The following is a 26522-nucleotide window of genomic DNA, read 5'->3' as shown; positions in this document are numbered from 1 at the left end:
TCAAATTTCTAAAATACAAATACAGTAAGGGTCTTGTAGTCAATAGAAAAAGTTGAAAATAATAAATTTGATTGATGTTTGAATCAGGAAAACGCAGACAAGCTGAGGAAGAAAGGTAGCCTTTAAAGATCTACATTATTGCATATATTTGTATGATAAAAGTTGAAAGGATTTTTTCTCACTTAGGCTTGTTACCACAAAATATGAAAAAACTATACAATATTCAATATTTGGGTACTTTTATTTCATTAACAAAACAATGACGTGATAGAGTTTTATGTTCTATGTTTGGACATTATGTGCATTGATTTTATCTTTAGGTCACATACACACATTTTACAGAATGAGACACTTTATGATCCACAATTCTTCCAATAATTTTATTTATTTATTTTTTTCACACTTTTTATTTGAGGAAAACTTGTCATTTTCAATGCCACCTAATCAAAAGTAATTGTATTAATTCAAAATGTCTTTCTCAAGGAATTCAATATTTTTCATATATTTCTAATTACTGCTATTACCTCCATTTTTATCCTTCTTTCAATGTTTTTTTAGGAAAAAAGTAAAATATCTAATCAAACTTTCTTGATTCTAATTAATATTTTATAAAAATTAATTACGTTTTTCTTATTTATATCCCACAGTAAATTGTTTATAAAAAATAAAATAGAAAATATTTTCCCACAAATAAAATGATCTCATATATAAAACTATTTTTTTACAAAACTTCACATCTCTCTCAACACACAAAAAATAAATATTTTACTTAGTTTCTATAAAATTTCATTTTAATTGATAAACGTGTTTTTTATTTATTTATTATGAAATTCATCGATAAAATATAACTATTTTTTCATTGAATTATTTAAAAATATAACTTATACTCGTTGGTTAAAATATTATTCCTTGAGTCATAAGTAGTGGTATTATGTATAATCATCAATTAAATAAATTGATTTTATGAATATAAAAAAAATGATATATTATTGATATGAACTAATTTATTATTTACATTTATCTTGTTGAGTTATTGAATATATAACTCCACACTGTTTTCTCCTTTTCCTAAACCACAAACCTAACCCCTTTTTAAGGTTTTCTTCAAGAAAGTGAATATTGTTTCCTTTCGAAATTGAGAAAAATATCCACATAGAAAAAAAAAAATACTAGCAACACGTTTTTACACATATTGTTTGAAATACTATTTATTATTATTAATTTAAATTCATTAAAAAATATAAAGTTTTGTAGATTTTTACGTTTTATTTGATGAATATTATTTATATTTTTAATAGTTTTTATTCAATAGAAAAAAATCTATTTGCAGCACTCTTCACGTTGAAAATACCCAAAGTAGCCGAGAAAAATCATAAAACAATATTTGATTAATATGATAAAATTGAACAAAACTAAGTATATGACGTATGCATTTTAGTTTCACAAAAAAAGTGGAAAAAAAATATTGAAACATTATTTAAGAGTTTTTTATAATTAAAAAGTAGAAGCATTGTTTATGAGATAAAAAAATTATAATTAAAATGTAAAAGTATATTTTAATCTTTTTCTATTAGTAGTTGGGATGTAAGAAGCAAAAACCGACTTATTGTTGTCAATGACTGTTTGAGCCCATATAGACTTTCATATAAGAGGAATTGGACTTAGCCACTGGCCCATATTTTTATCTTTTTAAAAGACAAATATTTTTTTGGTCTATGATAAAAAAAATTGTTATAAAAAATAAATAAAAAGTTTACTTTTATAACTCAGGAGGTTATTTAAATATAATTTACTAAATTCATGTATTTTAACATATTTTAATAAAGATGTCTATGACTCCTTTAATGAAGATATCCTAATAAAATTATCAATCATGTAGAAGCTATAAATGTAAAAAATGTTAGAAAATAAAATTAAATATTCCCTTTTTATTCTTATATTAATATTTTTTTTTGGTTGATTAGGATTGAGCTGAAAGCTACTAAAATTATTTCAAAATAATTATAACTATTTGAATAAGATTGGTGTTAAATGAAAGATATTTAGATAGAGACTGAGAGAAAAATGTCTAGTTGAAGTTATGTCAATAATGTCTCAATTGATTTTACACATATAAAATCATGAGTGAGGTTAATCTAATATTGACTTAACTCAGGTTTAATTGACAATTATTTAATCAAGAACAAGCTAATAATAATTTAATTGAAAACAAGTGTATGATCTTTCGATTGACAACGAAGCAATTATAATTTAATTAAAAATGAGTTGATGATAATTAAGATAAAATATGTTCGTACAAAACCAGCTTAAATATAGCAAGGTAAGTATTAAATCTCATATTAATCTTATAAAGATAAAGTTATAAATATATGACACCAACAACACATGGTGATAATATTGTAGCATGGATGTGGATTGATAACATTCCTAAAAATTAGTTTTAGCATAAAAAAAGGTGGATTTGATTGCATTATAATCCTATAGTCTATGATTGAAATAATTTAATAAGATATGGTTCTTATTACACTGTCCTACCTTCAAAAACACTCAATCTCAATCAACACAATCACTCTATTAGATTAGATATTGTGTGCTTCTAATCATAACTTTCAAAAAATATAACACCTTAATATCTTTCCTTCTGTCACTGTTTTATCTTAATTATTTTCACCTATCTATAATATCTCTTTTTATTTTCTTCTAATTTTTTTATATTATGTATTATACAACTTAACATCTCAAACTACACATGAAAAAAAAATCAATAAAATTCACTCTTTCAATTTACAAGATATAAAAAAGTACATAATTACATTAAATTTTTAAAAAATATTAAACTGAAATTATAATAGAGAAAATAGAAAAAAAATACAAATATTCATTAAAGATTAAATAATCTATGAAATCAACGGAACTATTTAGCAATAATATGGTAGTTTGGAAAATATTTAAGTTATTTATTTATATAATAACTTTAATATTTAAATATATTTAATTATTGGATGATCTGGAGAATTTTAAAATAATAGCGAACACATATCATACGCAATGCAATGGATGCTGAGTAGGTTTATTTTTGGCTGTTGTGGAACCAAAATCAGGGGATATTTTCTTTATTTTCGCTATACAATCATTTATATAATTTTTTTATAGGTATTAGAAAAAACACAAGCTTCAGATACGTGTATTTATATTTTTATTAGATTAAAAAATATATAATTTTGTTATTTTTTCAATTTTTTTATTTTTATGAAAAAATAATTAAAATATATATAATTTTAGTTGTATTAAAAAATTATATAGGTATTATTTTTAAAAAGAAAAGTTATTAAATTATTCATTTTATTAAATAAAAAATAATAATTTTTTTATTTATTAAAAAAGTACAATTGTTGAATTATTTATTTATTTTTAGATATTTTTTTCTCATTTTGGAGGTAGTTTTTCTTACATAAATAGTTTTTTCAGTTTAAAAAACGATTATACAAATGGTAAAACGGTAAGAATTTCTTTTGTTAATGTTATAATTTTACATATATTCATACATGTTATTTTAATCTCTCTTAGTTTGTTTCAAAAATATATGACATTCTAATTTTACAAACACTTATCTCCACTTATTTATTTATTTATTTATATATATATATATATATATCAAATTACATAGTATATTAATGTTATTTTAACATATTATTTAATATGATTTTAAAATATTTACATATTTAAATTAATTTATTGATATTTTTATTTTGGAAAACTAAATTGAAATTCAAACAGGTTTAAAAATATTTGATGCAAAAATATATTTGAATCATGTATTTATATTTTTAAATATAAAATTAACCATAACGAAAATTATTTTAATTTTTTTTTAATTAAAGTAGTAGGATAATTTTAATATAATTGGATAATAATTAAGATTTAAAATTGATTAAATAAAGTTATTAACTTATAAAAGTGAAAATAATATTTAAATTTCTTTTGTTGATGACATTTCATAAAAATAAACGAATTTAAAGAATGAATAACTTTTTAATATAATTTTATATTTCTATTAAATTTTAGTTTATTTTGTTAATATTCATTTTACAAGTAAACAAAATGACTACTATCCAATTAAGTAGTGTGATTAGAAATTTTTAAATCAGTTTAAATAGCAATGAAATACAATATACTTTTTTTTTTTATAAAGTTTTCGTGTTAGGCATCACTATGCAACTTGACATCTCAGCTAAGCTGACACCTCAAGAAACAACAATCATCTGCCATCACATGAAAAAAAAAAATATTATTAAAAAAAAGAAAAAAGAAAGAAAGAAATACAATATACGTTTCTACCTCATTGAGTGATGTATGACGGAATGAAATACAATTAATGTGTATGTAATTAATTTCTAATCATAAAAATATGTTACCATAGTTAGATTGGTGTTAATTTTACAATTTAAATTTTAATAAATTTTTGAATTGTTATAATTAAAAAAATCCCTTAAATAATAAAACTGTATGTATTAGAAATACATGGTGATATAAGTCGTGATTTATCTTTTTCAGTCTCATTTCCTATTCTAGTATTGTTAACAATATATTTTTCTTGTTTATATTTTAAACCCGTTAACTTAAGATTTGCAACTAATTAAGAAAGGGAGGAATGTCCTAATCCTTTTTACATCATCATAAATCTTAATTAGTGGCTGAAAAAAAGTAAGGGATGGTAGATCTGAATGTGGTTCAAATATGTCATTAATTAAGATTCATGAATCATTCAAGAATTAAACAATAATTACTTCTTTTGAGGTCCCTTGCAAAAGTCAAAGAATTAATGTTTATAAATGTATATTTTTTGTTAAAGTTAATAGATTGTGTTCGAATATTAAACTCATTAATGTAAGCTTTATTGACTTTTGATATGATATATGCTTAATTATGTTCAGTCACGGATTTTTACTTTTGTTTTCCTTTTTGTGGAAAACCTATTAAACATTGTCGGTTAGATTACTTTAAAAAAACGAGCATTTATTCATATTCCACAGTTAAAGATGTTATTAGGAACTCAAATATTATATTGTAAATAATTATATATATTATGGATGGTAACAAATAATATAATAAAAACAATAAATAAATAAATTTAAAATAATTTTTATATAATATTAAAAAATAAATTTTAAACTTAACTTAATCTAAAAATCTACTTATAAAATGAGGTTTATATCTAATTATATATTATAAAATATTTTAATTTTTAATATTAAATTACAATAAAATAAATGAAATAATAGTTTGTAATGTGAACAACAATTTTTTTTTACTACCCAAAAACAAAATTATAATCAAATGAAGAAAATACAAAAGGTTTAACTCTTACAAATACAAGATTTATAAAAATATGTTTAATTTAAATAGAGTCAAACTAATTTTAAAAATTAATTAAAATAATATTTCTCACTTTTTTTTTCAATTTTTCCAGACAAATAATTGTAAAAAATAAATATATAATTTATCCTATGCAAAATAGGCAAAATAAATTAATCTAGGGAGATATGCATATATGGATACAAATTTTGGTCCCTTTCAATGTACATAAATCATCATTAACTAGCATGTGATAATCAATAAATGGATATGAGTAGGTAATAGAGTTTGTACTTATAATTAATTGTATTTTTGTCTCCTTTTTTAAGAAGACGAATCACAGATGGTTACGATATATAAAAATATAATGGTATTATCATAAAAAAATATCACACGTAAAGATTTTTAAACATCAAACTTATCTTTTTTTTTATCATATCAATGCTATTTGGATTTAAAAGAATTTGATAAATAGTTCGATCATTATAAAAATATCAACTTAGGGTTTAAACAATATCAAGTAATTGATATCTATCACTCATTCTTTTTATACAGTTACATTAAAAAAATTTATACATCCACTTAACAAACAAACTATATTATTATTTTAATAATTTATATATATATATATATATATATATATTTTATTAAAATTATCACATCAAAATTTGTATATATGTGTCAAAATATTTTTTTTCTTAACGATTTCACCTTAAAGCATGCTATACCTTGATTTACGTGTATTTAATTAACTATCATGTCCGGTTAACTAATAATATTATAGATTAAAAATACTTCTTATAACATTAATTACAGCATATTTCACATGGTAATGTAATAAATTAATCAAAATTATTAAATTAGTACACATCAAATTATTTGTTTACAATAAATTATTTTATACAATTTATTATTTTATAATAAAGAGAGATGGAAACAGAAAAGAGAAAAGGCGTGTGAGATAATAATTAAAAGGACGAAGAGAGATAAAATCTATTATTACTCAAAAGTTGTATATCTCATTATAAAGAAACTATAACAAAAAAAAGTAACCTTTAAAAAATTATTTATAAAATTTTATAAAAGTATTTACAAAGCAATGAACATAAACAAAATATCCAAAAGTTAAGAAAAAGAAGAAATGAATATTTTCGAATCCTCCAAAACGAAAAACAAACAGATAAATGATAATTAAAGGCAGACGCCAATTGCGACCTTTTCAAACTAATAGACTTACAAAAATGTCCTCAATAAAATTGAAAAAAAAGTAATAATAGTAAGCTTTTATTTTAATCCTTTTAAGTTTTTAACTTAATGTGCTATAACTTTTTTTTAACTTAACGTGTTTTTAATTCCTATAACTTTATAAAAAAATTAACTTAATGTGTTTTTAATTCTTATAACTTTTAGTTAAGTGATAAGTTTCTGTAGTTTTATATTAATAAATTTGATTATCTAAAAAAAATTATTTTCAAATTTTTAAAATATAAACAATTTTCGTAAAGGTACATAAATTTACATAATTTTCAATTTTAAAAATTAATTTATAAATATACACATATATATATATAAATATTTCATTAATTGTTTAACTAAAAGTATACAAATTAAAAACTATTATTTCCAAATTATTTACGATTTTTTTTATGGAGAAAAAAAAAATATTATCCTAAAACTAAGATTGATTAGTTTAAATGATTAGAAATTAGTTCTAAAGGTTAATTTCTATCGAATATGATATGATTATTATGTTTTATTTACATGTTTAATTAATGTATTATTGGAAATTGGATATATATTTATTTGATTTCTTGAATCGATTTTGGACAATCTAATCATCCATTTAATCAAAAATTTAAAATTATTGTTACAAATAGAGCAACATTATGGGACACAAGATACTAAAAATTTGATCCCAAACAAATGTATCTATTAGAGTGGAAATTGATTTGAACATCAAGTATAATTGAATGTATCCTACTACTGAGAGGACTGACAAACCAAAAGATCGATAAATCAATAAGACTAACTAGACTCAATAATATCTACAATTTCACATAAAAGAAACCCATCCCTACAAAATCACTAGAACAATTAACAATCATATTTGATAAAAAATAATTAAAATCATTGAAAAAAATATTTCCAATCAATCCTAAAAATAAAGATATATGTTTGGAGAAACTAAAATATATTTATCAATATGTCTAGATAGTGAAAGCTAACCCTGTCATTGCAAAGAAATTGAATTGCTTATAAGTTATTTGAGTTTAACTTGTTAAATATTTGATTAAATTTATCTGTTTAGTTAATAAACAAAAATTTGACTAAAAAATAAACACGATTATTCTGTAAAATATTAGAAAACCCTATGTTAAACTCAGATTCATATTTTTTTAAAATAATTTTGAAAAACCAACTTTTTTGTAAGCAAAATGGCCAACTTCAACCATTAAGGATTTTTACTTGATAAAAAGGAACGTATACATAAGAAACTCATAAAAGTAGAAATCATTAACATGAAAAGAGAAGAAAAAAAAAGAGAAAGAAAAGGGAAAAAATATGGGGTGGCAAAAATGTAAATAAATAAGTATAAAGGGGGGAAAGAGGAAGAGAGGGAATGGCTAGCCATCAGTGGTGCGTAGAGGGAAAGCTATCAAAGCCAACAAATAAGGTAAAGTGGATAAGAATGATTTAATCAGTAATTATTTAATAATAAATTAACAATAATAATAACGCAACTAAGAATAATATATTAGGTAGTTGCGCCACGTGTCCTACCGAAAGCTTTTGGTGATGGCTTTGAAGGCTTTGAAGAAGAGTGTGTGTGACACTGTGAACGTGGCTATAGTAGAGGTGAGAGAGAGAAAGCACGAAAATTTATAGTGGGTTTTGGTTTAGCAGTGGGGTTTAGAATCTTGTTTGGAACTGGGAGTGTGTGTGAGTGTGTGTGTGAGAGAGAGATATGTACATAGCTTCCATGGGAAGGTCTTTCAAGGACTCTTTGAAACTGCTTGAAGCTGATATTCACCATGCCAATACCCTGTTAGTTTCTCTCTTTTTATCTTTCATCAGTCATTTCGTTTAAATTTTTCGCACTCCTTCAAGAAAAATATGTTATTGTGATCAAGTTTGTATTTTTGTTTTTAAATGGTAGACTCAGACACCCTTTAGTTTATTTTTTCTGAAAAATAGTGTTTTTTTTTTAATTGGATCATGATCACGAGTGAAGTTTTTCTTGGTCTAGGGAATGATTCTCTGGGGTTTAGCCTCTGATTTTTGCTTTCCTTCTCGGTCAACCATCAATTTTCCTTCATAAACATGGTGCATTTAATTTTTCTGCAAATACATGGTTCAAGTAATTTTCAACTTCTGTTATCTCCACTTGTGGAAAGTTTAGTACTTCAGGAACCCGGACCTCACAGAGTGAAACCTTTGGCGGAGTTCTTCATCTGGCTTGCACCTCATGTTTGGTTCGCTTATTGGTGACATATTATATTAACGACTAACTTCTGGTTTTTAATTTTGTAAATGACTGTATTTTACTGTTTTGTCGTGTATCTTGTGCCCAAAACTTTGAGAATTTGGGCTTTCGTTTTGCCGGATTTATGTGGTTACGAAGAGAGAATTTTGTTATTCATTTCACAGTTTCATTCATTTGTCTTGTCTGTGTCTATAGTGACAATATATTTCTCCTTTCATGATATGTGTGACATTTTAACCCTTTGGCAGGGTTTGGACGGTCTCTTGAGTGATTTGGTTGACTAGCAAATAATGCATGATTATTTTTTATGCCGATTTATTTCTTCCTGATATATGATATGCAGTGCATTATCTTTTTCAGGGAGTGCCATGCTTGCGTGTGTTTCTTTTTCTTTTTTGGTTCAGTATATTGAAGTTTGTTGTGTTTATTATGATGAGCCTTTAGAGTAACTTGTCTAGAGAGGCTACATATAACATACTCGAGTTCTGAATGGTTGCCTTTTTTCCTTGTCGCTAGCCATTCTTCTTGCTTATATTTATCACTTTATATGCAACTGGGTGTGTTGTAGGGCATCAGATTTTCCAAGGGAATATGATGGTGCATGCCTTCAGATGAGAATGTCATACAGTATGGCAGCACACCTATTTATCTTTTTGGTGCAATGGACAGATTGCAATCTTGCCGGAGCCCTAGGACTGTTAAGAATCCTAATATACAAGGTGAGGTCTAAGGCATTATGGGTTATGGATGTTCATATTAAACTGAGAAATTTGGTCGAGGTGGCAACTGTCAAATTTTTCTCTCGCTTCAGGTGTATGTAGATGGGACAACTACCATGTCTACCTATGAAAGGAAAGCAAGTATTAGAGAATTCTATGGTATATTTATATGTTTATGTAATAATTGACAAGTTCGTTTGCATTTTAGTCTATATGAATTGCTGATGTACTGAATTTATGCATTGATCAGCGGTCATATATCCCTCTTTGTTGCAACTGCAAAAAGGTGTAACAGATACAGAGGATAAAAAACAGAAGGCTGTATGCTCGGAGAGGTATCGGAAAAGAGACGAAGAGGAGCACAGACAGCTTTCGGTTATAGATATTGAAAGGGAAGAAGAATGTGGAATATGCATGGAAATGAACAGTAAGATTGTGTTACCCGACTGCAACCATGTTATGTGCCTGAAATGTTACCACGAATGGTACTTTCTCTCGCTGATGCTCACTTTTCCTTGTTTATGGTCATGAATTGTTCATGCTAAGAAGTATGAAATTGTGATGTTTTTTCTATTTCTCTGGGAGAATGTTTTATGGAAGCTTTTTATTTGGTTCAATAATTAGAACTGCATTGCATAAAGTGTTACTTCTGTAAACTGTAATTTGTTGAATCGCTTGGGTTTTTTGTAGATTTTGGATTTGCTCAGTTTGCTTGGACGTAATTATTTGATGATGTTAAGTAAGATGGTTTCTGCCCTGGCAGCCTTTGCAAGTAGTGTAATAGAATAACAGAGCTTCCACATAATTTCCTTCATATTGAGTTGACATCTGTTATGGCTGTCATTTGGTTCAAAGAATCTCTGGCTGCCTGAACTGTACTTGAGATTTTCATCTCATGCGGCTCCACCATTTTGGTGTAATGATAAAAATACACAGAATAAAAAAGATTGCAGTATTCTCATTATCTACTGAGCAAAGCTAGTGTTTTTACAATAAATTTCTAGTCACCCTTCCTGGAAAACTTATTTCTTTTATTATCCCCACTTGTGGAAATACAATAAATCTCTAGAATCAGTCTCACCACTAGTGACCTGGTTTTAGAATTATGTGTCTGCGGATGTGATGCCATCACAGGCACTATATGCATTTGTGTGAGTTTGTATATAGGTATGGGTTTTCAATTCTCATTATTCTGTTATTGCTCTTAATATAAGTATTTGATTAAAAAGTAGCAAACATGGGAATGAATTAAAGAGAAGTTGATTGCAGCTGTTATGTTAATAATACATGTAGCTGGAAAGGTGGTTATATTCTATATTGCTAGATTCTTAGTTTATGATGTATGGATATTTCAGAAGTGATGTATTTGTATCATATTTATAACTGATACTAATACTAATATAGTAAACTTGAATTTGAATTGTTGGTATGTATGTGGTCCTCAAATTACTTGTCTACCTCAAAGTTCATGTGCTGAAATTGCTGTGAAAATGTAATGTATTATGTTTTGAATAAAAAGGAAATGGGTCTCTGTTATGGTGCCTAGTTGGGAAGTCATGCAAGAATTAGCTTGATGGTAGTCTAATATATGATGTCTTGCACCTTGCGCTTTAGGGATATTTTGTACTTTTTATAGGGTGAGGGACACATGTTTGTGAAACCTTCTATGTTGTGTTTTAGGACCAAGTCAGAGCAACAAACTTTAATACACGTATGTTTTCTCTATAAATAAACCTCCTTTACGTAGAGAGGGAACTTTAGGAAATATTGTTGTAAAACTGTACTGGTTCCAGTGGAAAGGAGTAATCTCCTTTGGAGGAGTATTTATTTACCTTGGTTCTTGGCTTGTAATGAGTTTTCAGTAATAAAGAGAGTAAGTTAAGAATCATTTTGTGTCCTGTTGTTTTTCTGTTAGGCTTTAACCTTTTCAATTCTGAAAAGAGGATCCTAACATTGTGATAACTTGATTGTTTGACACGTGCCTTTCATGGGCCGAAGTAAATTCATTAAACTCTTTGTATGGATTGAATGTGAATTTGTTCCTGGCACATCTTGGAATCTGGTTTAGTGTTTGGGAGAGCTCCAAAAAGTGTTCAGTCACAAGATATTTTATATGCTATTGAAAAAAGTGCGTGGGGAAGTGTTATGTCCCCCATTTGCAGTCAATCAAATCTACAAAAAAACATTAGATCATTATTGAACTCTGGTCTAGTGACGATCATTGCTCTCCCACACCTTAGTCAAAACTTTCGATGCAAGAAAGAAGAAAGCATCAAGTTTTACAAACCCAAAGACTGATTATATTGATTTAATGAAATTCATCTGAAAATCAGATAAAGAGTTATCCTTCTCCTCCAAGGATTTCTCCTTTCACAACTTAGTTCTCTCAATTGATACATCGTAGTGTGAATATCCTCCTACCCACATCCGTTTATTTACTTGTCTTAGTGACCCCCTTTAACTAACTAATAAACTACTACTGTACCTGTCTCAATAATTAGCTCTCCCTTCCCTCGCACCTAGCCCCTAATGTAAAAACTCTTAACTTGGAGAAATGAAATAGCTTTTTATACTGTACTATTATGATATTGCAGTGATAGAAAAAGGAAATTGCATTGCTAGTTTCATGGGGAACTGTTTCATTTGTGAGCTATATTACATCTCTGACTGGATGGAACCACGAAGATCTCTCTCTCCAGGCTCATCATGCATTCAGAATCTGTGCCTGTGTGATAATTTAATGGTCAACTGGCAATCAGCCATTCTGCCCTTAAGTGGTTACGTAGGCTAAGCAATTCAATATCAATTATTCTTTCAAAGAACCTCAAAACAACTTCAATGTAACAATTCACTGAACTGTTTGCAATGATCACACATGGTTCTTCCAAACCTCTTTTAATTTTCATGGTGTGACAATTCTCTCATTAACCAAATCTCCATACTTGTGATCAGATTCTCATTTAATGTTTGAGCATAATTGTAATTGATGAGTTTTTATTTAGTTCTGCTGCATGTCTAAGAACATGAAACTTTATTTTACATCATTGTATCTACCAGTGCGTGCATTGCTCAAGTGTTCTCTTGTTCAGTTCAAAATGACATCACTGTAATTTGTTATGTTTTGCAGGAGAACAAGATCACAGTCATGCCCCTTTTGCCGCGACAGTCTCAAGAGAGTAAACTCAGGTGATCTGTGGGTGTTCACTGATGGTAGGGATGTTGTAGACATGACAACAGTGACAAGGGAGAATCTTAAAAGACTTTTCATGTACATAGATAAGTTGCCTTTGATCATTCCAGACTCTCTTTTTGACCCTTATGACTCTCATCTAAGATGACTGGTTTTACTCACTGTCTGGTGTTGGAGGGACAGTTCCTTTCAATTTAGTAACATAAACTCCGAATGTCATTCGGTAAATTTAGTTTATAGAGTCGTAGTGTTGCTTCCCACGTCTTGCAAAAAAGTTTCCAACCCTGAGTTTACTGTGGGTTGGTGGTGAAGGTGAGAGTATGTATATCATGTACAGATTGAATTACTGATTAACAAGAGGTTTGTTTCCATATTCTGTGCGTCAGAAGAGTACATTTTCCATGGATCCCACCTATTTAGTCATGAAATGGATCAAAATGAGTATCAATAAGAGTGTAGGAATTAATTGAAGGAAATAAGAGAAAACAAAAGATTGTAGCAACTAATTGAACGTAATTGCAAAACTAATCTTATTCATTTTAATTCACTCAATCATATATATAATAATTATAATTACTGGAAGCTATAAACTAGGAATAGGAATACTAACAGGCCTATAAATTAACCATTAATATAATATAACGGTAAAATAGTTTAATGGTAATAAAATCTGAATTAATAATAATAAAATCTAAATTAATAACTATCATGTACCACCACATCTTTGACACACTCATTCTACTATTAATTACATTCATTTCATTAATAGTGTTCCAAAACACAAGAAATTTCCAAGAAATTTCAACCCTACTACTGTTCTGATTCATTCCCGCTGCCTTGCAGCAAGTTGTTCATATGCTATTGTAAATGTAAAGTTAAAAGTATTGTACATCTGTTGGACAATTGTTGTTTTGTTATTGCAGCAAGCTAGAGCCACAACTTCCAGATATAATACTAATTTCAGATAATTGTTATTGTAAATATAGATATTAAGAACATTATGAAGGCCACATATTCTAAGCATATTCCCTCCTTTTGTGAATAACATATTATCCATCCCAATGAAAATTAGCAAGAATAATTAATGGAGCTAGATCAAAATAAAAGATATAATAAAAAAATTTCATTAATCTCATCATATCAAGGTATTTGTTTATTTTTTCATGATAATTTTTTTTATGGCGTATAAATTTTGTACCTTGTTTAATAAAATTTAACTTTTATTACTTAATGTATCAGTAAAAAAAAAAAACACCTAAAACAGTGAAAAAAATTAAAAAAAAAACAGGGTAAGTTTTATTCTATTGTGATTTTTATACTAACTATATTAAATAGTTGAAATGATTAAGATTGATTAAACTAACTAGGATCCAAATCGATGATAATTATAGCCGTTGCAGAAGGCCAGAAGGCATGATGAGAAGTATATATGTGGCATAAGTTTTAAAATTTCATATGGTGGAAAAGGGTGGTGAAGAACAATGAGGAATAATAGCCCACAAGATTAAGAAAAGGTTAATTACAAAAATAGATTTGTTTATTTGGTAACATTACATCCAATCAAGGGCAGTCCTCTAATTTTCCAGCCTGTAATGTCGGGGCAAACAAATGGTTATGTCTGTTCCATCTTTTTTTAGCCATTTTCCAGTTTTGTTCCCATTCTTATAAATATATATGCATTGTTCTTCCATCTAATGTGAGTGAGAGAGAAAGAGAGATATCAGAGAGAGAGAGAGGGTGAAAAAAATGGGTAAAGGAGGAGATCAAGAAGGTGTCGTAGCCGGGGGCTTCTTCTGGTCCTACACCGACGAACCCCATGCCTCACGACGTCGTCAGATCCTCTCCAAATACCCTCAAATCAAGCAACTCTTTGGCCCCGACTACTCCGCTTTCTTCAAGGTTTCGTCTTTTCCCGTTTTTCATTCAAATCTCGCTCTTTTCTCTTCTGGGTTCCTTCCCATTCCCTCAATGCTGTTGTTGTATGTGTTTTTGGCTTTTGGGTTGTCGTCATTTTTTTTTTCATTTTCCCCAATTTTATGTTTTTCATATCTTTTTGTCTCTGGCATTGTCTGTGTGGCTGGCGGATTGCACACTTTTTTGTCATTTCTCCCTTTTGTAATGGTTTCCAACTTATTTCAATTGGTATGACAATGTGTGTATCTGCTGAAGATAAATTTACATTGACGTGGTAGTTATATATGTATGTATATATATAATATATATTCAACTTAGATCTGTTGAGAAATTTCGAGTCGCACAATTCATTCATGTTTGAAATAAAAAAGGTGAATTTGATATCTATGCAGTGTAAATTGACGTTGTCAACTAATCTGAAATCTTGATAGGTGTGACTTTTGAGACAGTTAATGTAGAATTCTACACACTTATCACATACGGCAACTTTGATTAGATTGCAATGTAAACTCTTTAAACTGTTGGTGCATTGACGATTTATTATAAGAAGTGGTTGTGTGTGTACTATATTATTCTATTAAGTGGTATTTCTTCAATGTGTGAGCATGATATTAGATGGGGATATGGATTTGAAATGTGTTTTAGGTGGATGGATAAATGTCTACCAACCTGATAGGGTGTGTATTAATAGTGTTTGAAACTTGTGATGTTGCAGATTAGTGGAGTTGTTTTGCTTCAGCTTGTTACTGGTGTAGTGCTTAAAGATGCTGGCTGGCTGAAGATATGTTTAGTAGCATACTTTTTTGGATCATTTCTCAACCACAATCTCTTTTTGGCTATCCATGAGTTGAGTCACAACCTGGCCTTCTCAACTCCATCCCTGAACCGTTGGTTAGGGATTTTTGCTAACCTCCCTATAGGTGTGCCCATGTCTGTTACTTTCCAGAAGTATCACTTGGAGCACCACCGGTTCCAAGGTGTAGATGGCATTGACATGGATGTCCCTAGTCTTACTGAAGTTCGTCTGGTGACGAATGTTTTTGCAAAAACCATTTGGGTCTTTCTACAGCTATTCTTTTATGCACTTAGACCTCTCTTTCTTAAGCCAAAGCCTCCTGGCTGTTGGGAATTCATCAACTTCTCTGTTCAGATTGGACTTGATGTCTCAATGGTTTACTTTTTTGGCTGGAAATCGCTTGCTTATTTGATACTTTCGACATTTCTTGGTGGTGGGATGCATCCAATGGCTGGCCACTTCATTTCAGAGCATTATGTGTTCAATCCTGACCAGGAGACATACTCTTACTATGGACCTCTGAATTACCTCACTTGGCATGTGGGCTACCATAATGAACACCATGATTTCCCAAGAATTCCTGGCAACAAGCTTCATCTGGTGAAGGAGATTGCTCCAGAGTTTTATGACAGCTTATCATGCTATAGATCTTGGAGCCAGGTGATTTACATGTACCTCATGGATCGAACAATTGGACCTTTTAGCAGAATGAAGAGAAAGTCAAGTAAAGCTGAATAGATATGAATAGAAATCATTCATCCCCTCTTCCCTCTTTGTCTTGTCTCAACTTTTGACCATTTTATGTGCAACACAAGAATGTAATCTAGTTTTTGACCCAAATAGCAACTCATTTCTTCATTATTAGCTCACAATTCTGCAAAACATATTGTTTTGGGATTTCCTCCTTCAGTTCTTATGCACACATCTCTCTCTCTCACTGTCACACAGACACATGCTATTATGCCTGTGAAACAGTCTATTTGTGACAAGCTTGCAGCAATTTTATTAAAAAATTTCAGCAAACATTAGTTACTACATTACATAAGGTGCTCATATTGCCACGAGATTTCCCAAATGATAAAAAAGTTTTGTAAGAATAATACGAAAAATTAACACTAAAAAAATTATTGGACTTTAATTTAATTAACCAAGCAAACCAAAAAGAACAAAGAAAACACATTCATTTACATTATTAACAGAGTGAACCTCTAATTTTATCTTTCACATCAAATGATAATATTTTATTATCCATCAAACAAAAAATATTCATTTAACAACTCAAAATAATAAATATTTACTTCACAACTCAAAATAATAATAATATTTTAATTATATTTATTTAACTTTTTTAGATTGTAACTTTTTGAGTATGAAAGTATGTATTATTTTGATTTAATTTTATTGCTAGATTTAGAATTATTGCTCTCGCTTAACATAAAACCATAGAAGTAACTCCACATAATTTATTTTTCGTACATTAAAATGTTGAAATATCAGAAAAAAAAAATGAGAAACATAGCTGCCACAGGTAATGATGGCATTGGCATGGCAGCGATTGGAGGGGAGAGAATTAAATTTAGAAATTTTCAATTTTTAAAATCTATTTAAGTAAAATGGAAATTTAATATGGAAAATAGATAAAATATAAATCAAAATAATGATCAGATTTAAATAAATATATTTTTAATAAATTAGATCAATGAAATAAGCAGTTTGCCCACTCTATATTTATATATTTAGTGATATAGAAATTCTAATTATTGAAAACGTTCATACAATTAATTTAAGAGTACTCGTGCGTGCAATAACATAAACCACTTTACAATTACAATTTTTTTAATAAAAAAAATGATTGTAGTATTTTCTCTTTACTTACAATCCATTATCATACATTTTCACTATTAAAAAAATGTCTATCACTTATTGTCAAATAATATTCAATTCTTAAAAATTATTTTTTTTAATTTAAATGATGGTATCAATATGTTTAAGAATTAAACAATTTGACCCATTAACAAGTTGGTTGCTGTGGTGTAGTGGTTATCACGTTAGTCTTACACACTAAAGGTCCCCAGTTCGATCCTGGGCAGCAACAATTGTTTTAAAAGTGTATTTTTTTATTAATCCCAGTTTTGAATCAAACCCTATCCATTTATAATTTGGTTTAATTATATTATACATTTAAAGATTAATAAATACTTCAAAAGTAAATTTCTAATACATTTTAATAATGTTAAGATAACGATGATACACTTATTATAAATATATAGATAATAATTATATAACAAAATCTAAAATTGTTTTGCAGTAAAATTATTAGACAATTAACGTGATTAATTATATATTTATTATGTGGTTACATTTGTCGAATTTCAATTTTACAAACTTTTTATTCAATACCATTCTATTTTGATGCGTCAAACAAAACTTAATTCATCTTACCAAAGTTACAAAATTATAGTTAAATTATATTAATTAGCGAACCAAATTGATAACCTATCTTGTAAATCTAGAAAGCTATATAAGTTTTATACAGTTCAGGTTAAGTCGGGCTTCAGATTCTGTTAATGACGTTTGGGATGCAATTTGGGTAGGAGTTGTGAGTGGTATTTGGAATCATAAGAATTGTGTGTCCTTCGATTGGGGGTGGTAGATAAAGGTTTGGTCGTGGATTTACGCAAAGTCTCATTGTGCTTCCTTCGAGTACTCTAATTGGGTTATGAACCCAGTGGATTGTATGAGGATGATAATTTAATGTTTTTCTGTGGTTAGTTTGGTTGTTCCTTAGATAATTAGGTAGGTAGGAGTATGGTAAGGTGTTTTGCTCTTTATGTATAAGGGTTGAACCACCCCTGAAGTGGTTCCCATTTATTTATTTTTTATTGCTGATAAAAAAAAAAGTTTTATACTTGTTTTAGTATAGCCTTTATATAATTTCAAACAAAATTAAGTGATTAGGGAAAGCTACGTTTTGAATGGTTTTGGAAAAGTTTAATATATTAAATATATTAAATTTAATTTATTTTAAATTACTTTACTTTTTATTTAAATAAGATCATTCAAACTTAGTAAATTTTTTTTTTCATTTGAGTATTTTAATTACTATCAAATAAAAAATATTTAATGTTAGGGGTGTTTTTGTCTTTTTCATTAATGTTAGTTGATTTTTTTTTCAATTTTGACACTAGTAAAAATCTTAGTGCATAGAATATATTTGTGTTGATGATACAAATTATTAATGTAAACATCAACAAAAAAGCAATGACATACATCAATTGAAAAAAAAATTATTTAAAAAAAATAATATCCTCAACATTAGTCGATACAAAAATTAATTAATATTAAACAACAAATAATATTAATCTACAACAATAATAAAATAATTATAATAATTCAAATAAAAAAATAACTTCTATTAATATAAAAAAGACCAGTGAACATCAACCAAAAAATAATCATTTAATAATAGTGTTTTGGCTTTATTCAAGTCGATGACACCTTAAAAAAAATAAAGTTATAGAGAAAATAAAAAAATAAAAGCTATAGATAAAATAAAAAATAAATTTAATAATATGAAATATTTCAAACTTGACCTTTTAAATAAAATTTAAAATTATATAGTTTAAAGTAATCTAATTACTTCAATAAAGTTATAAAATTTTAATTTCTTTTGAAATTTCGCTGAAATAACATATCGTTTTCATACTTTATCGTCTTAGAATCCAAATATAGTACAAAACTCTTTCCAAATTGTGTAAATAATGTTTTGATATAGATTTTCTTTCCAAGGTGTGTAGAAGTTATTTTGGCATGTAAGCATAGTTCAAGCCAAATTATTTAGTACAAGATTTTTTTCATGCAAAAAACTCAATTTTCTTGAAGCACTCTTTTTCACCCACCTAATTAAGCAAAGATACTTTTTCTATTTCTTCCCTTATTTCTATCAACTATATTTATCTTCTATTTTTGTCGTTTTTATTTCTTTAAATTAAAAATCTATTCCTCTCTAATTTGCTCCTGATCCAAACAAAGTATAATATCATGAAAGGCACAGCAAAAATATGGTTATCCAACTACAAAAATTTTCATATCCCTCTTTTCAGACGACATGAAGTTTCTGAAATCTCAATTAAATAAAGGCATTGGCAGTGACACTTGCCCTTAAATTCGTGCCGACACAATGGATGAACTAAAAAATGAATTCCTAAGAAAATGTAGGCTGTAAAAGAATGGTTATCATGTTTTCTGTGTTTGTTTTGTAAGACTAAGGTTGTTTATCAGTTTGTACTATGCAGAAATACCAGGCATGTCCTCAGACAGGTCAATCGGTTCTACGGGTTGTGGTCTCGGCTTCTCAACTGGGGCAGGCTTTGGAGGCCTGTTAGGAGTAACTTCATCAACTTTCTCTTTTTTCACATCAAACTACACAATGCAACATATACATCAGTTGAGTCAGTATATTATATTATACTATATTACGTTACATGTACTCAGTGGAATCTTAACAACAGTATGGTTAAGGACCCAGTTAAAATGATTTAAAAGTTCATAAACCTAATTACACACTTTCAAAACAGAGACTTGTTTAAAAAAAACTACAAATACTTCAAGAACCTATATTAATTTAACCTTCAAAAAATGAATATCTCCAATAAATTGACTTTCTTCCAGTAATACTTAATACGGTGGAAAAACTGCTTAAGGCATGAAGGGAAAATATATTGATTACACAACAATTTAATACAAATTTAGGTTCTTGAAATCAAACTGACCTTATAACCGCAACCACATACACAAGCATGGAAACATTCCTGTATCAGAAGAGATTAACCATAGTTAATACATAAACAAAGCTATCGAATAACTAATCTTTAGCCATTAAGAGTTATGAGAGTGTCGCAAAATTGTATATACAGGAACATGCACATAATCAACGGGACTGAGTTTTCTGTGACTGGTCAGGAGATGTAGACAAATGATGCATAGACTAGAGAGAATTTTTTAAGAAAACGTTGGCCTCCCAAATCTGTCTAGCTTTCAGAGATGAAAATAAGATCACTCAAACTGGACAACCCAGCCTAACTTTTTGCCAATTTGATAATTTCTGGACTGGCTAAACAGCCAGTTAATTGACCACATTAAAGTAAAACAAAACAAGCAATATTATAAGTTGTAGCTCACTATTTGGTAAGCGCATACCAAAATGAAAGTAACATAATTAAGTAGATCCTATCAAATCCAATGCTGAAACTTTAAATTAAAATCAGATCAAGTTTTAATACAAAAAATGTAGCATTGGTACAAGACTTTAGAGAATGCCATTTATATTTATCATTTGCACTCAGGGATTTATATTTAGCAATAAGTCTAAACCAAACAGCATATGCCTTTGATATTTACCTAATTTTATATTCTTCCTTCCAGCTATAATCCTCAAAACCAAACACTTCATTCATAGGGCTCAAGTTGAATAAATATGAATTCAAACAAAATTTAGTTAATTAGAACTTGAAACAAGTCAGTAAAAATGAAGAGCCATTTGCAATTTCTAGCATATTTCGGTTTTTGTTCCACTAAATACAACTACAATTGATAGAGTATTGGATCACTATTTTGCCTACAGTTTACACAGAACTGTCAGCATCTCCTGCCAGTATGTTTCTGAAGCCAAATCTTCAACATGGTTTGAATTTTAGGAGTTCCATGCAATTTGGGAGAAGGGCATACTAATCAAGGTGTTGAAAATTGAAATGCATGCATTTGAATGATAGATATAAATTACGGAATTTTAAAGTTGATACACATTATGATTTAGAAATTTTTCTAAGGGGTTAAATTGAAATTTACCATTAAAATTATGTGAGTTGAGAGAAGAGAAACCATCAAAGGAGAATTTTGTTAGGATGAACCCAAACCAGCAATGAACTACATTGCAAGTTGCTAAATACTAAAGTGGCAACTTGGGAAATAAAACTGTAAAAGAAGCATGGGATGGGAGAGAAGAAAATACCGCTGAATAACTGGCAACACCGGGGGAACGATCAATATAAGCACTCCACTGTTGGTCCTTTAGGACAGGGTCCTTGTAGCAAATTAGATTGCAATCTTCCAAACCTGGTTAACCAATAACCATCATTCACATATCAGAATCAAATTGCAATATCAGAATCAAATTGCAAGAGCTACTACAACAATCATCATTTCAGCTCTAATAAACAAGGTTTAACGCCAAGTCAGGTAATCCAAAATATGCTGAAAGGAATGAAGATTAGGCTCCTGTTTCTGCATTGAATTTGTAATGTGCGAAGGCACATGTTTATGGACACAGAGGGATGGAACAGATATGGGTACGTGATACAACAATTTTCATGGAACTGAGAATGGGTACATTTATACACCCACGAGTGGGGTTGCTCTCCCAGCTCGTGGTCAGTGTTGCGTGCAACTGAAAACACTCTGCAGGACAAAAAATCCAAGGTTTTGAAAATTAATCCAGGACTTCAATTTCATGCAGAACATCAATTTTTTATACAGTCATGACCACAATCTAAAATTGAAAAAGTCCCTGACTGAAAAATTGTCTTTTATGTGAAAAAGAAAAATAATGGTAAGTGGACCATTTTTTTTCTTTTTTAAAAATACTAATGGTATGTGGACCCTTTGACCAGTCTAAGGTAACAATGGAACAAAGTATACAGAGCAAAAGTCAAGCTTCTACAGGGTCAAAGGACCAAGATACTTAACTAAAGTTATGGTGACCAACCAACTAAGTACACATAACTCTTTCAAGAATATGGAAAGGTCCATTAGCTTATAAGGGGAACTGTAGACCCTTCATGGATATGGGAAGGGCAGAATAAACACCAACTCACTAATGGAGTACGCATGCTTAGTAGGTTTTACAGTAGTTTCCCTAAGGGTATGGTCTACAAGTAATCAATGCTTTTGGGATTTCACAGAGCATGTTTAGAAAACCATTGGAATGTAGAAGCAAGATTTTGTTATTTTTTGGAATAAACATTGGCCTCCCGTTAAGATCAACTTATAAAGAAATACACTAATAATCATATCTTTCCTCCTCACCAGAGCATGCCAAGAAGAAGATTGACATGAAAATGATCTTCAAAACCTGAAATTTGCTTCCAAGTACAGTCTTTCGCTCAAGCAATTATTATGCCCCTCAAAAACTGTTAAGTAAAAAAAATATACCATTGTTTTGGAGAGCTATTATACAATGTGGTCCCTTAAAAAGAAAACTTGTGTAGCTCTGGTCCACTGAAATTGCACTTTTGAGGGATAAAATTATATAGAGGTTGACAATTTCGTACACAAGTGCACACTTTGAGGAAGGAAAGCAACACAAGTGGTCAGGCCAATTGCATACTAACTATTAAGCTAGCATTGATGCAGAAACACATTACGCAGAAGGATAACCTAGATTTTAAGAGAATAATAACATTTGAAGGAAAAAAAATAAAATAATAATAATAACAATAATACAAGAAAAATGATCTCACATTCTTCCCATGTATCTCCCTCTGAACTGCACCCCTTCTTGCAGAAAACTCGCCCTACGATAACACGACAAAAAATGGTTATGTAACTGCATAAAGAAAGAATTGAATAAATTGAAATTTGAGAATGAAAAATACATGGAATTTGGGTGAATGCAGAGTATTTGTTGTTGCATTGATTTCCACAGGGAGGCACCCATTGTTGCGGGATCATCTTTCTTGCTGTGTTTGTTTCTGGTTAATTATGTTTGTTGTATCCACTTATCTTAGTAGATTTGTGTGCGTGCCAATGCTCTCAAATAGGTTTTCTCCATCTTCTCCAAACATTTTTTAAGAATACTTAATTATAACCAAAATTGTCTAATAAAATTATACTTAATTTTAATCAATAATGATAATTATATAAATTTTTATATAATATTGAACATAGTAGTATATATAAAATAAATGTATAATTATAATAAATAAACTAAAAGAAATGATATAACACTCTTAAAGAAAAGTAACAAAATTTGTTAAACTGTATATTTTTCCAAAACTAACAGTGAATTAATATAATGATATTTGTACATAATTTATAATTATTAAGTTAGTAATATTTTAGATACCGAAAAGTTGATGGTGAAGGAGAAATTTATGAAAAACTTAATATCCTTAAATAAGAGTGACCGAGTTCATTATTAAAAACAAAATAACTTCATCCATTTATTGGATATGATGATGTTCTCTACCTTACAATTATGTGTTGTTGAAAATATGGATATGAAACACTCATATAAACATGGATTTGAGTTGTATCTTAAACTCAAAATATTCAAAATGGTAAAGAATAAGTGTATTTTTAGTTTAATATGTGACCTGTCTTTTCTTCTTGTGTATCTTCTGATATATACTAAAAAAAACTCCTCACTACCTATTTTGTATTTGATTTTGTTATTGGCCTGATTTTATAATAAAGTTTGTTTCCTATCAAAGGTTGATTATCCGGGATTCCCGAACTTGCACTGACAATGTCTTTAATCACACAAATCGGTAGACACGATCATTATCTTTAAAGTTAGGCTCGATCCACGATACTACAACCCCCTAGCTACAGACATAAGTCAATGAGACTAAGCTTATCGATTCAGTAATCACAATCATCAACTGACCCACCTCTTTTTTAATTGAGCTCGACCTATAATGCTATAACATATATTGTTAAAATTACATAAATGCAACATAATTTAGTAGAATTTTTTTCCATCTTTTAGTTATGGTTATGATTTCAAATATGGGGTTCGTGAGAAAGCTTTTATCACAAATTTTCACAATAATACGGTTTATTTGTTATCATGTCAAATTGTTTACTTGTTTATGTTCTTGTAACTTTTTTGTGTGTGTGTTTGGATTGAAAAGGGGATGTGTGAAGATTTGAGAAGAAAGTGTGAAAAGAATAAAATTGTTTGGATTGAAGTATGTTAGAATTGATTTGTGAAGAAAATTTATTGAAGTTTGTGATTATTATAATTAATTTTTTAATCATGTTATTTAAGATTTACAAAGACTTCATTCATTTTCGTGTTTTATTTCATACATAAGTTGTTTAAGAAAATTTGAGTAAAAAGTTGTTTAGGAAAAAGTTGTTTATTTCGTGACCTATTGAGTAAAAGTTGTTTAGGAAAATTTTCCAGAAATATTTTACAAAAATAACTAACGAAGAATCTAGAATATTTAAGATATGATTAGAAAGGGTAATGATACATTGACAATCCACATTTTTTATGCAACCATGTTACAATTCTCAATACTATTATTTTAATATATTTTTATATAATTTAATTATAAATTTACTTTTTATTATATATATTTATATCTAAACTCATCACATCAAAAATTTGTATACCACTCTTATAAGGGGAAAGGGAAAGTAACATTTTCCCAATTATAAAGTAGCAATATAACTTAACATGTCCATTATGGTTGTCTATTAAAGATTGATTTTAAGGTTTAGCATTGATTTGTTTGTAAGATGGGAGAGAAGACAGTGATAGTTTTTGGGTTGGTAATAAACATGATGTTAGTTGGAAGTGAAGTTCATGGTATAACATGTAATGAGGCTATAACTTATTTGTTGCCATGTGAGCCATTCTTGCTGGGTTTGGGTCCAATAGCACCACCTCCCATTTGCTGTACAAACATAAAGACAATATTTTCAGAGACAAAAACAGTTAAGGTTCGTAGATCCATATGTAATTGTCTCAAGGAAGCTGTCATTAAAGCAGGAATCAAGCATGAGAGAGCCTCACATCTTCCTCAATTCTGCAGTACTCAGTTTTCGTTCCTCATTGATCCACACTTCGATTGTGATTCGTAAGTCCCATTCTTCATTATCTCTTTCTCATTACTTTTATGTTTTGCTAATTCATCAATTTCATTCCTAATTCATGCAGGGTTCCCTGATCCTTCCAATTCTTGATAATTAATAAATATTTATATCATTTGTACTCATGTTTATGTCTTAATTAATGAGGTTTAGTCGAAAAACGTTTTAAAAGATATAAAAATATAAAGTATCACAGAATATTAAGTGATGTGAGTTGTTCCAGTAGATATCCCGAATAAGTTTTTTAAATTCTTATTAATTTTTGCTTAGTGTGTTTTGTAATATATTGTAAAATATAGGGTTTTGCTAACCAGTATCTCCCTGATTAACTTTTTAAGGAATTAAAGCAATTTTTTAGTAAATATTACAGTTTTTCTTAATTGTTTTTTATGTAATAAATCATGTTAACGGAAGATATTTATATAAAGTTTTAAATGAACATTTATTATTAAGTCTGAATAATTAATTTTTTTTTCTTCATCTCTTTGGGTTTTAATTTTTAATCAATAATATATTTGTAAAAAGTTATCTTAGTATTCAGGTGTAACTAATGTAGTGATAGTAAAATACACGTGTCTTGATTATTGATTATTGCATTTATTTATAGTATTTGGTGAACCTTGAATCTAAATTAAGATGTATATTGTAATTAACGTTTGTATTATTTTTTTACAGTTTAATTACTTTAATTGATATGTTTACTCCATGCTGTTCATATCGAATACCAATACATTATGAGACCAGTACACGGCTAAGATGGTTTATAACTGTATTTCAATTAAAATATAACTTTAAATTGTTTTTTAATATTCACAAAAATAGATTAATACAATCAGATTTGTTTAGATTTTAATGCAGAATCATAAGAGAAAGATTGTCAGAATATTTAATAGTTGTTTATTTTCTTATAAATATTTGAATCCAGTGGATGCATTTGAAATATTAGTTCTTAATACAGAGAATTCTGTTTTTATAGTATATTTACAAAACAAAAAAATTGCAAATATTTATTGCAAATATTTGTTATTATTATTATTATTATTATTATTATTATCCTTTGTTCCTATTGTTTGAAATGAGTGAGGGAGTTAATGTTTAATCAAGTAGAGAAGGAAATTAGTCAAGTATATTTATATTTAATTGTAGTTACCAATGTTATGAATCATAATCTATAATCTGGAAGTG

General features: G+C 28.5%; 3 protein-coding genes and 1 non-coding gene across 7 annotated transcripts; 3 read left to right on the top strand and 1 right to left on the bottom strand.

The window, feature by feature from the left end:
* Positions 1-8137: 8137 nt before the first annotated feature.
* On the top strand, positions 8138-13121 carry LOC137832615 (E3 ubiquitin-protein ligase AIRP2-like). Of its 4 annotated transcripts, none has more exons than XM_068640865.1 (6): positions 8175-8400; positions 9408-9558; positions 9651-9717; positions 9809-10043; positions 10249-10297; positions 12686-13121. In XM_068640865.1, coding segments are annotated over exons 1-5 (534 nt in total). In that variant the 5' UTR covers positions 8175-8320; the 3' UTR covers positions 10250-10297; positions 12686-13121. The 4 variants fall into 4 exon arrangements, with proteins under 4 accessions (XP_068496964.1, XP_068496966.1, XP_068496965.1 ...); XM_068640864.1 differs by lacking the exon at positions 8175-8400 and adding an exon at positions 8554-8840; XM_068640863.1 differs by lacking the exon at positions 10249-10297 and having other exon boundaries at positions 8138-8400.
* Positions 13122-14203: 1082 nt separating this feature from the next.
* Positions 14204-16322, top strand: LOC137832614 (sphingolipid delta(4)-desaturase DES1-like). The gene is made up of 2 exons (XM_068640861.1): positions 14204-14647; positions 15378-16322. Exons 1-2 carry the CDS (start codon positions 14495-14497, stop codon positions 16194-16196), a joined length of 972 nt encoding a protein of 323 aa, XP_068496962.1. The 5' UTR covers positions 14204-14494; the 3' UTR covers positions 16197-16322.
* Positions 16323-17480: 1158 nt separating this feature from the next.
* On the top strand, positions 17481-17553 carry TRNAV-UAC (transfer RNA valine (anticodon UAC)). The gene has a single exon. It is a non-coding gene; the product is annotated as a tRNA-Val (tRNA).
* Positions 17554-19492: 1939 nt separating this feature from the next.
* LOC137833182 (uncharacterized) lies at positions 19493-23290 on the bottom strand. Its single transcript, XM_068641541.1, has 5 exons — positions 23111-23290; positions 22976-23029; positions 21469-21572; positions 20231-20269; positions 19493-19880 (listed from the first exon to the last, which is right to left on the bottom strand). Exons 1-5 carry the CDS (start codon positions 23184-23186, stop codon positions 19746-19748), a joined length of 408 nt encoding a protein of 135 aa, XP_068497642.1. The 5' UTR covers positions 23187-23290; the 3' UTR covers positions 19493-19745.
* Between the last annotated feature and the right edge of the window lie 3232 nt (positions 23291-26522).

The sequence above is a fragment of the Phaseolus vulgaris genome, chromosome 6, assembly GCF_000499845.2.
Source record: "Phaseolus vulgaris cultivar G19833 chromosome 6, P. vulgaris v2.0, whole genome shotgun sequence".
Lineage (NCBI taxonomy): Eukaryota > Viridiplantae > Streptophyta > Magnoliopsida > Fabales > Fabaceae > Phaseolus > Phaseolus vulgaris.
The sequence above is the reverse complement of the archived record's forward strand: the minus strand, read 5'-3'. Positions and strand labels throughout refer to the sequence as shown.

Bases quoted from the DNA above. Each gene is read 5' to 3' on its own strand.
- LOC137832615 (XM_068640862.1), top strand. From the start codon at position 8,677: ATGGTGCATTTAATTTTTCTGCAAATACATGGTTCAAGTAATTTTCAA. The intron at 8,841-9,407 runs GTGACATATTAT...GGTGTGTTGTAG, and splicing joins CATGTTTGGTTCGCTTATTG to GGCATCAGATTTTCCAAGGG. The intron at 10,044-12,685 runs GTACTTTCTCTC...TATGTTTTGCAG, and splicing joins CTGAAATGTTACCACGAATG to GAGAACAAGATCACAGTCAT.
- LOC137833182 (XM_068641541.1), bottom strand. From the start codon at position 23,186: ATGATCCCGCAACAATGGGTGCCTCCCTGTGGAAATCAATGCAACAAC. The intron at 21,573-22,975 runs GTGAGATCATTT...TTGGTTAACCAG, and splicing joins GGGAGATACATGGGAAGAAT to GTTTGGAAGATTGCAATCTA. The intron at 20,270-21,468 runs GTATTTTCTTCT...CTTCTGATACAG, and splicing joins GTGTTGCCAGTTATTCAGCG to GAATGTTTCCATGCTTGTGT.
- LOC137832614 (XM_068640861.1), top strand. From the start codon at position 14,495: ATGGGTAAAGGAGGAGATCAAGAAGGTGTCGTAGCCGGGGGCTTCTTC. The intron at 14,648-15,377 runs GTTTCGTCTTTT...GTGATGTTGCAG, and splicing joins ACTACTCCGCTTTCTTCAAG to ATTAGTGGAGTTGTTTTGCT.